Raw genomic sequence first — 14277 nt, 5'->3', positions numbered from 1 at the left:
TGCCCCGACCCAGATTGTAATGGTCAGACATTGACGGCGTGTTCCACCTGAAATCATCCCCACTTGGAATCGCCAACCACGTGGTACAGTGAAAGTTACCGCTAACGTGTTACAAACACATTCCTAACCTTTTAGTTCCATAAACGTCGTCAATTCTGTAAAAGACTTTGAAATAGCTAAATACATTTTTAGCAAACTTGGTTCAATCAATGCATGTATCCACAGAATCTCAATTTAGCCAAGTTCCAACAATCTCATTGGGAGAATATACTTTATTTTAAATTAACGAAATCTTGAATTAGCGAAATTACATATACTAGTTAAAGTTATACCCATGGACATTATATGGGGCAGTCTGCGGTATAGCCATAGCGAATAATTTTGTCAAAAAGAGAAAGTAATCTTTTTATTAGCTCCGCTGTCGACTTTGTCGAGCGGAGCTTATCATATGAGTGATTGTCCGTCGTTGTCCGTCGTCGTCTGTCGTCCGTCGTCCTGCGTCCGTCATCCGTGTCAATGTTTTACCTTTTCGACTTCTTCTTGAAAACTACAAGCCTGAATGCTTTGATACTTGGTGTATATGTACCTTGGGTAGACCTCTCTCGGATTTGTTCATTTCATGATCTTATCTTCAATTCTCTAATTTTGGTGAATATTTTTGTTATTTTTGGTAAAAAGTGATATTTTCAATTTCTTGTTAAAAACCACAAGCCTGATTGCTTTTATATTACATATATAGGTACTACATGTGGACCTCTCTCAGATTTGTTCATTTTGTAATGATATCTTCAATTCTCTAATTTTGGTGAATATTTTTGTCATTTTTGGTAAAAAGTGTTATTTTCAACTTCTTGTTAAAAGCCGCAAGTCCAATTGCTTTGATATTACATATATACCCCCGGTAGGTACTACGTGTGTACCTATTTCAGATGTGTTCATTTCGTGATGATATCTTTAATTTTCTAATTTTAGTGAATATTTTTGTAATTTTTGGTAAAAGTGGTAAAAATTTTGGTAAAAATTTTCGACTTCTTGTTAAAAACCACAAGCCTGATTGCTTTTATATTACATATATAGGTACTACATGTGGACCTCTCTCAGATTTGTTCATTTCGTGATGATATCTTCAATTCTCTAATTTTGATGAATATTTTTGGTAAAAAGTGATATTTTCGACTTCTTGTTAAAAACCACAAGTCTGATTGCTTTTATATTACATATATAGATACTACATGTGGACCTCTTTCAGATTTGTTACTTTCGTAGTGATATCTTCAATTATCTAATTTTGATGATTATTTTTGTCATTTTTGGTGAGAAGTGATATTTTTCTTGTTGAAAATAGCAAGTCTACATATTGTTCATTTTCTTAATGATATCTTCTGTTTTTTAATTGAAATGTGCATTGCTAACAGCGGAGCTATCTCAGCCGACTGGCTGCTTGTGTTTTATTTATATCACAGTTTATCTTCTATATAGTTGCTTTGAATTTTTAATTTGGATGATTAATTAAATTAATTACTCTCCATTAAATAATTTACATTTTTGTGACGTTAATTTATTTTCTATCGAAGAAAAAATATTGTTATTCTGCGGTCTGTTTAATCAATTAAAAACCACTGCATACTTTTTCCTTTTTGTGTTTAATTGTTGCGTTGTTGAGAGTTGGTTTAGGCTAAATTGTAGGCCACTCTCTGATTACGAAAGGATAACAGTATCTATAGCATACAGAATGTTGGCAGGTTGCATGCATTTGAATTATCCAATTCTGGGATATCCTTTTTAAGGAGGTTAAAAAGTGTGTGACCTAGGTTACAGCCTTGTTCAACTCCTAAATTAGATTGAAAAGATTCTGTGTTATATAGCTTACCTGTAACTCCAAAATCCAGTTATTTTAATAGATGTAGACCTTCGTGTTCTACACTATCAAACGCATTTCCTTAGGACAAGAAAACAGTTTTTGTATATATTATATATTACTCTCCATTAACTAATTTACATTTTTGTGACGTTAATTTATTTTCTATCGACGAAAAAATATTGTTATTCTGCGGTCTGTTTAATCAATTAAAAACCACTGCATACTTTTTCCTTTTTGTGTTTAATTGTTGCGTTGTTGAGAGTTGGTTTAGGCTAAATTGTAGGCCACTCTCTGATTACGAAAGGATAACAGTATCTATAGCATACAGAATGTTGGCAGGTTGCATATATTTGAATTATCTAATTCTGGGATATCCTTTTTAAGGAGGTTAAAAAGTGTGTGACCTAGGTTACAGCCTTGTTCAACTCCTAAATTAGATTGAAAAGATTCTGTGTTATATAGCTTACCTGTAACTCCAAAATTCAGTTATTTTAATAGATGTAGACCTTCGTGTTCTACACTATCAAACGCATTTCCTTAGGACAAGAAAACAGTTTTTGTTTGTATATATATATATATATATATATATATATATATATATATATATATATATATATATATATATATATATATATATATATATATATATATATATATATATATATATATATATATATATATATATATATATATATATATATATATATATATATATATATATATATATATATATATATATATATATATATATATATATATATATATATATATATATATATATATAAATAAGTCGTTTCTCATTCTGTCGTCTGCTGGTGCCTCATTTTTTTGAGTGATCAAATTGATATTTTAATTTCATTTTAAATTTTGTCCAAGATTTGTTTCCTTCTCATTTATGGCTTCATTAATGTCAGAGTCATTTTGAGAATTGATTAAATTATTCAGAAATACGTATTAAGGTCACTTAAAATGTGTCAGTAGGACGATAGATCCTATTTTGAGATTTCAAGATCATTCAGTCCGAGTTTATTTATTCCGAACTGTTCTTGGGGGACGTTTAACGCACGCACGAACACATAATGGTATTTAGCCCATCATATTCAGAACACCCTTTATGGGAGGAAGGAACAGAGCAAAATTTCAACACCAGCTGTATTTGTTTTTTCCCAAAAGTACGTTTTGCTCCTTTTCGGGGATGAAAATTTTACATGTTTAGTCAACTTCCCCCTTCTGGTAGCAAAAAGTTATATTTATTTGTGTAGTCATAAAAACCAAAAGCCAGAATTAATGGCATACAAAAGATATGTAAAATATTTCCTGGACAGAATAGGTTGACCTCTCATAATAAAAAAATGGGGATATTTTGTGAAAAATGTTTTCAAGCCCACTTCACAATTATATGTAACGTAATTTGTAATGTACAAACCAGGTATGTAAGATGTTAATTTTAACGCAAATTTCAATGAAAGTTTATAAATACAAAACAAATAACGTTTTGCAATGTATGACCAGAATGTCAACTTAATTTACTTTTGGCGAAAAACAATTTATAGAGATGCTAAACTTGCTGTAAATTATTTAGGAATATAATCACTGACATTCAAGGTGATGGGGATTATATACTATGACTATATACTGTTGACAAAAAAACTACTATTCTTTTAAATTACTCCGCAATTTGGAGATTAAAGAAGAAAAATGAATACATAAAAGTCGAACATGTATTTGTTTGTACAAACCACATGATTTGGGTAATCTCTAAAGCGCAATGTGCTCTCTAATTGGTTGGCATTTTCCTGATTCACGCGTTCGTACGTACAAGCGTTCGTTCAATTTAAGATGGTCGAATGGCGGCCATTTTATTGCTAAAAAAATTCATCAAATTCAAGAATTTCTGCGATTCCGGTAGGTATTTTTTTCAGATTGGTTTGAAAATGACCGATTGGCGGCCCTTTTTTTATCAAATGCAATTCCACGCAAACATGCAAACAAGTGGGCATACTTGTTTACAAAATCGTCAACTTGAAACAACGTCACTTTATGTATATTCCACGTAAACTATTCTACACAGTTGTCACGGATTTGTAAACAATATTTGAGTTAATACAAAATTGATCATTAATAATTAATAATTGAATGTTCATTTCTGCATACGTAGACAGTGGTCACGGTAATTTTAAATTATTGCTACTATGGGCAGGCTACGCTATATTATTACTCCTCGTTCACCACACAGAAAGGTACAATGGCCGAATTAATTTTATAGTGTTTTCATATTTATTTATTTGTATAAACAACGTTGTATTCTCTAGAAGACATTATCTTTATATTATGAGCAAAACTTGCACGACAGTGTTAATATTTCTTATGCTAGAACCGGTACGGGTTCAACATAATACAACGAATTCAATATACATGTACCCGGGCCCGATCAAATCACTGCCGGAAAAAAATTTCAGTAATATATTTGTTGCTTCCTCATTACAAAACAATCGTCTTGACCTTCAATTTGACCTATACATGGTAGGGTACACAGTGCGTAACTTGATAAGATAGACCGTTTCAAGGACGTCCAGTTTACGGAAAAAAACACACAATCGATGGCATTTCAATGCACTTTAGGCCCCTCAACTTGCATTCGATTGTTACATTGTGGGAAGCAGTAAACACACCGAGGTCACGCCGTGGACTCAAGATTGGTTAATAGTTAACTCTATACGCCACATAACGTGCTGTCGTGTTACAAATGGCGGACGCAGTACGTAGCTAGCGATGTGAAGCTTTAAAACATTTCCATATCGACAAGAATTAGCTATAACAGCAGGTAAGACCACTGTTTATTTGAGATTTCTAACTTTTATAGTAGCCGCTACACTTTAACGAACCCCCCCCCCCCCCAACAATCAATATGCTTTATGTACGGTAATGTCGCTGCCTTTGGCCTCGCTGTTCAGTAGTGAAGTTTAAGCATCTAATTTGGGTGGTTGTGCATAGGTGGCGATACACGACCCTGGGGATGGCCGAAATTCAAGTTTATCAGTGCAGTTGAAACACCAGTTATATTTGCATCTCCCAGTGATTTACGTAAGCGACGGACACCGTACACGCCTCCTTGGAATCAAAGCACTGATTATGACCAACTTACGTCTATGGACTCAGTAATGTTGACTCAGTTCACACGATGGTTATACTGGTGCTGATAGTAACACATATAAAGCATCATTTTAATAAGCGGCGGACAGTTGTACCCTGTAGTTTAGATATAATTGTGGGGAGGGAGGATAAATATACACATATCCTAGCTCAAAAGTGTATTTAAGGCACGCGTAGACGTAGGGCCATTCACTGGCAGGATAGTTAGTGACAACATCCCGAAAACTAAACGACAGACTCATCGGGAGGGAGTCCTCTAAATCGGCTACGGTCGAGGAGATTACATTTTTACTGTCTCAACTTCTCAAGTGAGTTAAAGAAATATTTCCGCTAAATACCCCATTCGGCGCGACATCCCCAATCACCGTGATTTGTTTAAATTGAAAATTACACCAATGTTTTAAAAAGAATCGTCCCGACTGCTACTAGTCTTGGAGTCCTCACCAATCTTCTGTTTTAGACTTCTTACATAGTCAATAAACAACAGAACAACGACAGCTGACGCATGGGCCTGTGTGGACGTGAGTTGTCAGCAGAGGGCGCTGTTTGCATTAGTCGCAATTCGTTTCCCACTGTTCTATGCATGTCATCAATAGTAAATCTGACGCAGACTTATTAGCGCTAGCAATAACAGAATCATATAACGAGCTATGAAATTCAGTTTTACAAGAAAAAATTAAAACTATCTTGTTTTTATTATGTTATTCCATTGATAGACGTGTTTTAATGAGTGCTGTTGGGTAGTCATATTTGTAATGTTTGTCATGGAACTATATGCTAATATGACCTTACACTGAAAACGGACTGGGACTGTTTCATGCTTTGACTTGTATGATTAGAAATTTTCTTGAAAATCAATTATTTTAAAATCACATTTTACGAGTTATCAACAATCGTGTGTAGATTTCTGTTGAAATATGTATTCTTAATTTACCAGCTGTTATTTGTTTCCTCCACTCAGATAACCAAACATGTCGTCCCAGAGTTATGGACTATGGATGGGGTTGATTCTAATAACAGCGGCATTGGGGATGTACTTCACTTTCAGTGGAAGTGTTCCTCATCTCGGTAAGCTTGAGAAGGAAAAAATGAGCGAGACACAAAGAGACAATACTCGTCAACTCCAGCAGGCGGGACGTGAACGCGAGACGCAGTATGAAAACCACAAAAAAGGTGAATTCGCTGACGAGTTGCAGCCCTATCAAGAAAACGTTGTTCCTAACATAGTACATTATATTTGGATAGGACAAAGACCGTTTCAATTTCACAATTTAGTTAGTCTAGCGAGTGCTAAGAGATTTCTGAAACCAGAAAAGATCATGTTTCATACCAACGTACAATTAATGATCAATACTGATAATATGGATTTTCAGGAAGGAGTGGGAAGCGGCGGAATGTGGAAAGAGGCCAAAAGCATTCCAGGCCTGGAGGTTGTACATTTCACCCCTACTGAATCAATCAATAATCTGACGCTAGATCGAAAATCGCAACACTATTTGTCACGTATTCAAATACTCAAACAATACGGTGGCATCTACTTGGACGATGATGTCATCGTCATTGATTCGTTCGACCCGCTTCGTAAGTACGCGTGCGTGATTGGTCGGGAGAAAACCGGGCTCAACACAGGGGTAATGCTCGCCAAAGGCAAGACCGTGTTTCTGGATGAATGGGAGAAAACCTTTGAAAAGTACGGCTCGGATCGGAGATCTGCAGAAGATAATCTGTATTGGCTTATTTCTAAACACCCGGAAACTATTCATGTCGAAGCGCAAAAGTTTCGTCGCCATGACAACTTTCAGAATGACGACTATAGTAATAATATCTTCTTGGCAAAAATTGATCACTTCGGAAACTATGCAGTTAAACTTTACTATGAACTATACTATCATGAAAATACAGGACAAAACATAAAATACGTGAATTCGTCATATGGTGCATTGGCTCGATATGCTTACTATGGGGCACCAGAATTCAAACAAGACTGGCCACCCAAGGAAACAAAACCCTTAGTTGTTCCCAATATTGTTCATTACGTTTGGTTCTCTGATCACGATTTTCTGTTCCACCACTTCCTCAGTATAAAGAGCGCCCTTCACATACAGAAAGCAGAATCAATAATGTTTCACACGGATGCTGAACCACGTGGTAAATGGTGGGACAAGGCTAAAAAAATGGCGGGTGACAAACTCAGCGTCATGTACAAAGAACAGCCGACAGAGGCATTCGGCCGAGCACTGCCGAAGCTTCACCATCGTTCCGATATTGCCCGATTACACGCATTGCTCAAGTATGGCGGAATTTTCATAGAAGAGGATACTTTAATTGTGAAAAGCCTCGACACCATCCGTCATTTCCCGTTCACCATGGGGATGGATGTATATGGGTTGAATAATGGGGTGATTTTATCTGAACAGAATGCTGAATTTCTTCGATTTTATCACGACTCGTATCAGTTCTTTAATGATGCAGAAGAACACTTCAACTCGGCTATGGAACCTTACCACATCGGTGCTGATCACCCAGACAGTCTTAACGTCGAAGAAATCCGTCTAACTCGGCCTGATTGGACAGACTTTTTCGACATGGCTAGATTGTGGAGAGAGAACGGGAAGAGGGATTGGTCTCACTCCCTGACGATACAGCTTAAATGGATCTATCACGACAAGACATACGAGCCAGAAGATATATTGGACATGGATACAACGTTTGGAGAGATAGCGCGACTAGTGTACTTCGGTAGTCCGGAAATCATCACAGAGGGCGTTGACATAGAACAATTCGAGAAAGGATTCTACAAAGAAGATGGACATGAACATCGTCTTGAAAAGGATGGTGGGAAAAAAGAGAAGTTGGCAGATGAAGAAATGGCAGCTAGAAAAGATGAGAATTATATTCGTGAAGTGGGTCATCCACATGATAAGCATGCGAATAACGAAGTAGTTCAAGAAATAGATTTGGGTAGAAAAGGCGAAGAGAATGAAAAAGAAGACATTCGCGAGGTAGATGGAGAGAAAACTGAGGATGTGGAGGTTCGAGGAGAAGGGGAAACAGAGATTGCCAAGCAGAGATCCGAGGAGGAGGATGAACAAGCGAAAGGCGAAGAAGAAATAGCGATGGAAAAGAAATTAGCACAAGATGATGCAGAAATCAGAGATAAAGAGAAAAAAATGGACGAAGCAGCTCAAGCCGATCCAATAAAAGATGAAGAAAAAACGCACGATGATACAGACATCAGGGACAACGAGAAAATGGTGGATGAGGCAGATAAGCCGAATACAATTAATGACGTACAGGAGAAAATAGTCTAGGTGTATAGTCACGACAGATGTAGAAATGCACGACGAAGAGCAGGGGGTAAATTTGAAATAATGTTGAAATGATACATTTTAAACTACAACACCAACTTTCTGTAATAAGCATTCCGTTTGCCAACACTGTTCTCACGTTATATGCTCTTGATATTCAATAATTCAAGAAATTCTAATAAAAAACACAAATAGATAGTCACTAAGGTATCAGAAAAAGTGTAGATACTTACATCAGTTGTAGTAACTCCGTCCTGGTTGCTTTCAAGTCTGTTACAACTTTTGTATTTGCTACTTTGTGAATAACACAGTAGAACCACTGTCATTTGATCTTTGGATTTGTTTTATCAGGGCTCATGCGTTATGTTACATTTACACACTGCACTCGACACTTCCATTCGTCCTGATCTAAGACTTCCTGTAATCAAAACGGAGTTACCGCAATGAATGTATATATTAGTAGTACTCATTTTTATGACCTTCTTTGAATTGGCTGGAAATATTTAGACACCTGTAACTGGCCTATCAGCCAGGATCTTGTGATATTTATAAATACATACATTAGTTATAATGAAGCGTGGTTATATTCGAGTGGTCGTGTGTAAACTATTATCCATGGTAACATAACAAGTTCATATACCATTCTGTCCGGAGTGGTATATGAACATTTACAAATACTTTTGACTTGAATATTAGGATTATGTCAAATCAAAACATATGCACAAAGATAGCCATATTCAAGTCAAGAGTATTTGTAAATGTTTTAGACGTGTACAAAGTAGAATTAAATCAAGAGAAAACAACTATTCAAATTCGTTTCTAAAACCTGACCTACTGGGCATTTGTTTTCCTTTTATCTGATGTATTGCAGCATTTTAAAACTTTCACTCAAATGTATTTATTACAATATGGGAAATAATGAAACAATATTGTTAAAATTTTCATTTAATTTTGTGTGTGTATGTGACACACACAAAAATAAATAGAAATTTTAACATTTTAATTATTCTCAATCTTACAGAATATTCAGTGATGTCATGATTCAAAATTGTTTGCGCAATTGTCATTGTTTTCACTACTTAGTAGAGCTTCAAGAATGTGACTGAATATCGTTTTTTGTTTTATGTCATTTAACTGTCATTTAAGTGCGTCCGCTTTGGTGATGCAAGACATGACGTAAAGCGGCGTTTGTCTAAATATATATGGCAAATAAAACACTCCCAGTTGATAATACTTTTAGTGTGACGTCATGTTTTAATTAGTAGGTGCACGTAATTCAATATTCTTGATACAGGTTAGATAAATAAATGTTTTTGAAGAGTCAATAAGTGTTTTTAGACAAATAGACAATATATTTTTCAATTTTTTAGGAATTTCATCTTACTTCAGAAAATTTCAGAAGTTGATCTGTTCACACTGGCCTGTATTTTACAATACTGTTTGAAGAGGGGGGATTTGTTCGAAGGACCGAAAAGACGTTCTTTGAACTGGTAAAATGGTTGCACCAGTTTAACTTGTAAACTTACTGTACAATGATATGATGTAATCTCGTTTCGAATGTACAAATCTTACAAAGTACTGCTACCCGAGATAAACGATGAAGTGATTTTAAAAATAAATTATAATCTGATGACCTTTATTGTTCCGTCGTATCTTTGTATCTCATGTGTCGACGTGTAATGTTTGATAGTGTCCTTGGCAAATCCGTGACCCTCTAAAATATATATGCTGGCGCCACCTAGAGGTCTACTTGTAAAGTCACTATTACCAACAGAGGGCGTGCTCGAAGGTTTTTCATCGTGTGGCCACGTTTGCCTGCTTATCACTGGTGACAATAATTTCTGTGACACGGATTAAATGTAAAACGCCATTTCCACTTTAAAAACATACACGCGCGCAAAACAGAAATGTATTTGACAATGCATACGTTTTAGACAATTTTAGTTCATTGGTATAACTCCATGAACGACCAGTTGCCGGACACGCATACACAACATATAGGTGGCGCATGTCTAAAAAACGGTTTAAAGTCTAACGCCCGTTAGACCCAATGACCCAATGAATATTTAAACCCAAACCATGCCACTATCTGTACTGGGCAAAGATCAGTTCATCGGCCTATAATGGTGCTTGACCGCAAAAAAAGTTGCTAGAATCTTTTCTGTCGGAGGGAAAGATCGTAATATTTGGCGTCTTCTCAATGAGCTCATTGTGGTGCCCATGTGTCAAGGTTACTAAATCACAATGATGTGACACTCACTGTCCTAGTCGTCACTTTATGGACTTGCTCGCCACGTCAACAGATCTAGCTAAGTCAGCAACCCCCTGGTGAACTGGCTATGATATGTAAACCTATATATAGGACACATAACGACATTTTTTCACGGTTGACGTAATCCAGAGGTGAGTGTTGATATTTTCAATAATTAATACATTTTACTGACCGCTCTAGATACTATAAGTATATCCTAGTTTATTGCATCCCGAGGTTAACCATGAGGGCGTCATCGACAACGAATGACATGTCTTAAGGTAGAAGCCTACTCATGATTTCAAATACCCGGAATTTACCCATTTTCCAATAAATTTATAAGTTTCGGGCAATATAATGGTATTGGCTTAAAGAATGTTTGGGGTCACCAGCTCAATTTTCGAGAAAATGATGTTTGTATTTTAGTTAATAGTAGCTATTTTGTCAGTATTATAACGCTTTAACTATGGGTTCCTATGGCACAGATAATATGTCATGGTGACATCATACATTGTTTTTTCAATACACAAAATAGTTTTCATTAAAACACTAACACTCGTGCCTGTGTACCAATCATGATTGTTAGTGTACGTACAAATCAGCGTACGTGCGATTTAATCAGCATTTTCAACGTTTGAACGAGCAAATATTAAATAAAGTAACGCAAAACAACGATGTTTATTTCACTCAAACTATAATCCAATGTATTCACCAATAAACAGCATGAATCCATATTGCATGCGTAAACAACAATCATTGCAAATTTGTTTCTTTCTTTTTTTTCATTGGTCAGAGAAAGATGAAGATAACGTGTGGTGGGAGGAGATGTATCGTGTTGTCAGTGGTGATCTTACTGATGATTGTGGTACCACTCTGGTTTACCATCGACTACGCCATTATTGAGCTTCTACAGAAAAACGAAATGGCAGACATCCTACAGAGGGCGCAAATGATTAGGGAACGAGGGCGTTCAAAGATGGCCGCGATGGCAGAGCCCCGGGAATCTATGGTGGTTCCAAATGTCGTTCATTATATTTGGTACGGTGAGAAGGAGTTCAAACTTCACCATTTTCTTAGCTTGCTGAGTGTTAAGAGATTTATAAAACCCGATAAAATACTTCTTCATACCGACAAAGACAGGATTTCCGAACATTTAGGACCATTCTCTTACCAGTATTGGGATCAAGCAAAAGAGCTAACAGAATTCGAAATTGTAGAGTCCGATCCACCATCGGAAGTGTTCGGGAAAACGATAACACACCCAAGAGACCAAGCGATTCTCGCGAGAATCACAACTCTCCTGAAGTATGGCGGGATCTATCTGGACAGTGACGTCATTGTAATAAAAAACTTCGACTTTCTTCGTCGGTACGACTTCGTCATTGGTCGAGAAAACATGGGACTCAATCCCGGCATAATGTTGGCCCGGGAAAACGATGAATTTCTACAGAAATGGTGGGGAACCTTTGAAAATTATAACGAAACTACTGGCGTTAACCTAATGACGCTAGCGCAACTATGCAAAACACACTCAAAATTAGTTTATATAGAAAATAAGAAATTTCGTCGTCGGGACCAAATCGATGGTGACGAGACCTCGGAAAATATATTTTTTGGTCACGTGAACCATCGACATAATTTAGCAATTAAACTTTATTATGAATATTTTAATAAAGAATACAGCGAGTATGAAATTCAATATTTAAATACTACTTTTGGGGAATTAGCAAGAAACGCATATTTTGGAAGCCCAAAATTGCGAATTATGGATTGGCCGTCTAAACCCAATGCGACTAGAACTCTCATCGTGCCCAACATCGTGCACTACGTCTGGTTCACCAAAGAAGAATTCAAGTTTCACAATTTCTTGAGCGTGAAAAGCGCCATCACGGTTCAAAACGCGGAAAGTATAATTTTTCACTGCGATCCCGAACCGAATGGAAAGTGGTGGGAAATCACAAAAGAGATGGCCGAAACACGCGGGAAAACAATTCTCCGAGTGGTTCACCGAGAACAGCCAAAGGAAATTTTCGGAAACGCGATTGAAGATATTCACCATAGGTCTGATATCGCGAGAATACAAGTTTTACTGGAATATGGCGGGATTTATTTGAACCCAGACGCTATAGTAGTGAACAATTTGAACCCCCTACGAAGCGAGCAATGCACCATGGGATTGGATATATACGGCCTGAACAATGGTGTCGTGCTGGCAGCACCAAACTCGAAATTTATGAAACTTTACCATGATACCTACGAATTCTACGACGGCTCACAAATGTACTTGAACTCTAGAGAGATGCCGTATGAAATAGCAAGTGAAAATATTGACCTAATACACATTGAAGGGATTTGTTTGACACGACCAGAATGGACAGACTGGTGGGACATGGGTAAACTCTGGAAGAATGGTTGCCGACGCGACTGGTCACATATGCACGTTATACAGCTGGGGTATGGTTACCATAACAACGAATACGACGCGGAAAGCATCAAAACGCTGGACAACACATTCGGAGAAATTGCTAGATATATCTACTACGGCTCCACCGAGAAGATTAAGTGATTGTAGTAACAAAAAAAAGCAGATTTTAATTATACAATGTAACACATTTTTTCTACTGTTCTTGAGAAGCTAATTCGCAACAATAACGTCAGCTTGGCCAGATGTGACGTATGCGAGGAACCAATATTTCCATTCCAGAAAACGAAAAGACACAATTTGGAAAAAAGAAAATAGAATAAAAAAAGAAAGTGGTAGATAAGTAAATTGCGCAAGGCATTAGGCCTGCCCTAAAAACTTGGATAATGCAACTGAAATATTATACAAATTAATCATTCGTAGAAATTATATTTAATGAATTGCCAATCAACAACTTTACCTAACTACAGGGTAAATTCAACCAGGAAAATATCGTTGTGCATTCTGTGTAAGACTTTTCGTTGTTATGGCATTTATCGAATTAGGTCAAAGGGATTTGAAAACGAGGATGCACTGTTTAGTTTACAATTACTAAACCTCTTAATAGTTATTAATTGATGATCGACACAAATGTGCTCCCCATTGTGTTATTGTATACTGGGTGTACTGAGAATATTGTAAGACAGTCCCATAGTGTGACTGTAACTTATGTCATTTGTATTACTCAAACATTAATATTAAATGCAACATGTATTCACTTCTGATATTAAAACAACACTTCTTCCGAATAATAGCTGTAATAAAATGTTGTACATTATATCTTGATCTGAGATGACGGGATTAACCAACCATGTATTGTGGGTTGAGAGGCAAATCCAATGGGCACTGACGTGTAGTGGGTGGTTCACAATGTGTAACCAGTCACGTGTTGTGAGTTGACAGGCCAATCATAAATGGTTACCAAAACATACGTTGTGGTTAATAACAATGGTTGTGGAAGTTGTATCTACCAAACCACATAATGGATACAATATAGTATATGATTATGGAATCAATAAATGTCTTGGAGTGATCTAAAGTTTAAGAACGTTGACCCAGCATCTACATATCAATGGCGTGTAATATGCATTTTGTAAAATTGCTTGGTCAACCAAATATTGATGAAGTTCTAAAATTAGAAAGTTCACTGGTCAAATAAATATGGATGGGATTGGACCAGTTGGTAAATTAGGAAGTTCACTGGTCAAATAAATATGGATGGGATTGGACCAATTGGTAAAAT

The 14277-nt window shown here is 36.5% G+C and overlaps 2 protein-coding genes across 2 annotated transcripts; both read left to right on the top strand.

The window, feature by feature from the left end:
• The first annotated feature begins 4519 nt into the window (after positions 1-4519).
• On the top strand, positions 4520-8893 carry LOC102808330 (uncharacterized). Its single transcript, XM_006824807.2, has 2 exons — positions 4520-4685; positions 5976-8893. The coding sequence occupies exon 2, from the start codon at positions 5986-5988 to the stop codon at positions 8323-8325; it is 2340 nt and encodes a 779-aa protein (XP_006824870.1). The 5' UTR covers positions 4520-4685; positions 5976-5985; the 3' UTR covers positions 8326-8893.
• A 2479-nt stretch (positions 8894-11372) lies between these two features.
• On the top strand, positions 11373-13786 carry LOC144342836 (uncharacterized). The gene has a single exon (XM_078005704.2). It carries the CDS (start codon positions 11373-11375, stop codon positions 13137-13139), a length of 1767 nt encoding a protein of 588 aa, XP_077861830.1. The 3' UTR covers positions 13140-13786.
• Positions 13787-14277: the final 491 nt, after the last annotated feature.

This window comes from Saccoglossus kowalevskii, chromosome 4 (genome assembly GCF_978046115.1).
Source record: "Saccoglossus kowalevskii chromosome 4, keSacKowa6.1, whole genome shotgun sequence".
Taxonomy (NCBI): domain Eukaryota; kingdom Metazoa; phylum Hemichordata; class Enteropneusta; family Harrimaniidae; genus Saccoglossus; species Saccoglossus kowalevskii.
The sequence above is the reverse complement of the archived record's forward strand: the minus strand, read 5'-3'. Positions and strand labels throughout refer to the sequence as shown.